A 4,489-nucleotide genomic window follows, 5' to 3' on the forward strand; every position below is an offset into this window, starting at 1 on the left:
AAATTACAGCAGTAAGATACAGAAATGCCTGACTAGAAATGATGGTTCCACCATTACTTTTGTACCCCTGCTTGCGCAGCACCCCACTAAGCTGCAGTAAGTTGATACGTACTTTTTTACACCACTGCTAAGATAAAAAAACTTAAATTCTTGAAAGCAAAAAAAAAATGTGTAGTCCTTAATCAGCTTATTCTAATTTGACACTGCATATTTTCAGACATTGTGTCACCCCAGTAGTGTGGTAATGAAATCAACATCACAATTTCCACTTCAATATTTAATATTTCCGTCACACTGGTGTCATACTTTTTTTTTTTCTTTTATTTGCAGAGATATAAATAATACAAAAATACATCTTATCTCAAAAGTTAACAATATCCCTTTTTTTTTTTTTTTTTTACCAATCCAATGTTTGTAAAATGACAATGGTTATAACTTTATTCTAGCTGTAGAATTTGATTGATAATGGGATATCCTATCTAACAGTGTACAACTGTTTTTCTTAAAAATCATAAAACTTTATTTACAAAAATACAGGACTATTGTGTAATCGGATAACAGGAAACAACGTAAGTTGTTATAAAACACCTACAGTAAGCTTTAAACTTAAAAAAAAAATGTAAATATATTCAAAGCTAGCATCATTTTTGTAACTAAGAAAGTAGTACTGTATCTGTTAAATTAAAAGTTTTAAGAAAATAAAAAACTCAGCATTTGCTAACTTGAGAAGCATGTCTTACTACAAAGCAAAACTCCTATATTTAAAATGTTCAGGCTGGCTCTCTTCTCAGGTCTGGCTTTCTGGTTATTTCTCTGATTTTAGAGATTAGAAGCTCTCTGAACTTGTCTCCCAGAAGAAAGTAGAAGACTGGGTTAATAACACTGTGCAAAAATGCAAACGGTCGAGCTAAGATGTAGGTTGCTTTTATAATACCTATTGTTTTACTGTGATATCCAGCCCATTGTTGCAGAGATGCAATTCTGACATTTCTCAGCACATGGTAAGGGGTATAGAGGACAAAGAACATAACAGTGGCTGATATAACAACTCTAAGTGGCCTCTTGTAGGATGTCCTGTTCTGCACAGCTCGTTCCTGCATGTGGAGCAGATGTGAAACTTTCTGTGAAAAGACACAAAGTGCGAGCAGAGGGAGGATGTAGCCCGTTATGGTTAGGCCTAAGCTGTAGCCCAGTGTATTAAAATCTCCTTCAAGGCTGGAGAAATCCAAGCATCTGCTCAAATTTTCTCTCTGCAAGTCTTTAACAATCAGGGCTATTAACGGACAAACTTCCACATTAACAGCCAGCCAGGTCAACCCTGTAACAATTAGGGCTCCTCTTGGTGTCAACAGGTGATGATTTTTCATGGGATGTCTGATGAGCAGAAAACGATCCATGCTGATCCAAACCATGAAGAGGATAGAGGAGTATAGATTGAGATGCAAGACGTAGCGGGTGATAATGCATATAAAGGGAGATGTGACCGGGTAGTCATTTGCATAAAGGTAGGAGAGGTGTGGCAAAGTGCAGAGGAAAACAAGGTCAGAGACAGCCAGGTTAAATATGTAAATATGACAGCTGTGCCACTCCTTAAGGCAAAATATGTAGCCAAGCACAACCACAAGGTTGCTCGGGAATCCAATGCAGAACTCGATGCCATAGGATGGTGACAAGTAGTATTTCTCCAAGTCTTTATTTATCTCTGTGTCATTCAGCACCTTTCACAGAGAAAGCAGGAGACATAAGGATGTTGAAGAGAAAGTGAAGAGGAAGGGTATTTAAAGGGGGAAATAAAGCAAACAGGTGAGTAATGATTAAATAACTGTGATATTTAGTGTTGAGCCTCTTGTTTAAACATTCAAGCATATTTTTGTTTGCAAAGATAAGACTTACCATTTTGTTGGTCCTGTAGTTTCTAACGTCGTGAACAGGGATGAGACGGTGAGCTGCTGGCGCCACTATTTGTATACTGGAGACAGTAAACAGGGAATGGTGCCTTTAATACCTCAAGACCAGTGCATCTGGCTGCAAAGGCCATTAACTTTATGGTGATCAACACACAAAAGATTTGAGAGTCATTTGCATTAAAAGCATGTGAAGATTCTAAAGGCATAGTTAATATTTGCTCATTCAAATTGCTCCTGTAATTGCAAAATGTTTAATCTCTTTTTATCTGAGCTCCTACCACAGTACTCGTAAATAAATTGAAAAGGAAGTTAGTTTAATTTCAAGGCCTCAACATATATTGAAACAATAGTAAAAATATTTGTAGAAATGTAGCAAGTCCTCTTTTCTACATTTTAGTCTACCTTAATTAATTGAAAAAAAAAAAGAACATACCTCTTTCACTGCAAAAACTGTCTAGAAATAAGTACACATTTCTTACATTAAGCTTATTTAGCCTTAATTTGCATGCAGGTAAATAGGATTATTTGTTAATGGAATTAGTTTTTTTGTTCTTAAAATAAGAAAAAACAAAATGAGAATGCAATTATTTTTTCTTATTTTAAATGTAAATTTTCTTGTTCCATTGGTAAAGTGTCTTACTTATCTCCTCAATTCAAGAAAAGCACTCACTTATTTTAAGAAAAAAATGACCCATTGGGACTTCAATTTTTGCCGTGTTATGATGTATTAATTTACAAAACTGAATAAACAGAAGTTCTGATAATTGCTTAAGAGAACTGAATAAATTGGGTGAAATTCATTTCACAAATGCCTTTACTGGGTTATTAAAAATAGTTGCTGATTGAACTTTGGCCGTTTTCTAACTTGGATTTATCTATTACTAACGCAATAGTTAATTTTATCTGGGCTTAATTTAGTCAACATCTAAAACGGCGAATATAATATACAATTTTTATTTTCACTTTAACATTTCTATTGTACATCAGGTAATCATATTTAATGATATGAACTCTGTATGCAAAAAAAAAAGAGCAATGAGAATTATCAGACCAGATTACTTACAAGATCTAACAGCTTGAAGAACTTTGTCCAGAAATCTCTTTTAGTTTGAAATTTAAGCTCAGAGTAATGCAGTGTCTCCAGGATATTAACTTTGCGTCAGACTGCTTCTCTAAAGGTTTGGCTACTGTATATTACTTCTGGTTGCTTCCTGTTTTGTAATATGTGGTGATGTGTTTCCTATTTTAAATGATCTGGTTTTCTACTTGTGTGGACATTTTTTTTATCCACCACCCATGCAACTTATTTGATTGAACTAATTTAAATAATGGTTTATTGTAATGAGATATCTAGTTTATCTGAATTTCCTCAAGCCCAAGATGCATTTGAAATGCTTCTTAAAACCGTCTGTCATTCTACCAAGGAAGGGGGTGGTTTTCGTTTTGCAAAGATAAAGATGCTGGCTGAAATTGATAAGAGTGTTTTTCACAGTAAATAGTCATCTTTGAAAAGGAACTAAGCAGTAAAGAAGTAATTCTTCTTTTCAGAAATGTAAATCGCCAGATGATAGTTTGCTGCCACCTTTTACCTTAAATTTCTAGTGATATACCGGTACCTGTTGGTCTAATAAAAATAAGATGGAATTGATGGGCCATACTAACCTTTTTTTGAGAAATGAAGGAGGAAACGTACCGGTCTGGAAATAGCATTAGAGATGAGGAATGAATTAATATATAAGATGAATATCGGTCTTGCACATTTAATCAAAATAATTATGAAGTGGATTTAGAAAAACAAAGTCATACTTTTTAAGTGCCGTCAGATCAAAAGCAATAAAAAAATTATAAGAAAAAAATGATCTATCATTAATCTGGTATATAGCAAATGGACTATATACCGAGCTCCACTGCTTCCAAAACTTAATTCAGCTCCTTTGTTTCCTGTTATTCATAACTGGACAAACTGATTAATCCAGGTGTGTCTTGCCATTATCGTCATGGTTACTGAGGTCACACACATCTGGATTAATCAGGAAACAAAGGAGCTGAATGAGGTTCAGGACACAGAGGAGTTGGCCATAGTGCCCATATAGATATTTCAAGTAATAATTTGATTTTATTCTTATTCAATATCAGACTCTGATGAATAACGATTACATGTGTCTGTTTTTGAGTGCATGTACTGTAAGTGTCTGATTCAAGCTCTCTTTACATGTACAGTGGTAATGCATAAATATTTGGTATTCCTACTTGGTAATTAAATAACTTGAAGCCGACCAACCTTGTTTTAGGTTTTGTAGCTGTTGTTAAAATATAATTTTACATTTAAACACATTAATTTGACGTTTTATAGGCCGACACCTTATGAACACGAATCTAAACGACGGTTAAAACTGAACTGCAAAAGATAATAAAGTGATGAGTCCTACTGTAAATCCCCTTCATACCTTAACCTTCTGCATGGTAGCCACAACCATCTTAAACTAAAGTAACTTGAAAAAAGAGCAAATGTGATGAACCACGTTCTAAATTAATTTACTGATCTGACAAAAAAACTCAGGTTTTCCACTTTGTTTTTGCAG

At 34.3% G+C, this 4,489-nt stretch overlaps 1 protein-coding gene across 2 annotated transcripts; it reads right to left on the reverse strand.

Annotated features, from left to right (window-relative positions):
• Positions 1-489: 489 nt before the first annotated feature.
• Positions 490-3,109, reverse strand: LOC119791874 (succinate receptor 1-like). Of its 2 annotated transcripts, XM_038298228.1 has the most exons (3): positions 2,971-3,109; positions 1,894-1,969; positions 490-1,718 (listed from the first exon to the last, which is right to left on the reverse strand). In XM_038298228.1, exons 2-3 carry the CDS (start codon positions 1,894-1,896, stop codon positions 771-773), a joined length of 951 nt encoding a protein of 316 aa, XP_038154156.1. In that variant the 5' UTR covers positions 1,897-1,969; positions 2,971-3,109; the 3' UTR covers positions 490-770. The 2 variants fall into 2 exon arrangements, with proteins under 2 accessions (XP_038154156.1, XP_038154157.1); XM_038298229.1 differs by lacking the exon at positions 2,971-3,109 and having other exon boundaries at positions 1,894-1,981.
• Positions 3,110-4,489: the final 1,380 nt, after the last annotated feature.

The sequence above is a fragment of the Cyprinodon tularosa genome, unplaced genomic scaffold (genome assembly GCF_016077235.1).
Source record: "Cyprinodon tularosa strain WSP-4 unplaced genomic scaffold, ASM1607723v1 ctg403, whole genome shotgun sequence".
Classification (NCBI taxonomy): domain Eukaryota; kingdom Metazoa; phylum Chordata; class Actinopteri; order Cyprinodontiformes; family Cyprinodontidae; genus Cyprinodon; species Cyprinodon tularosa.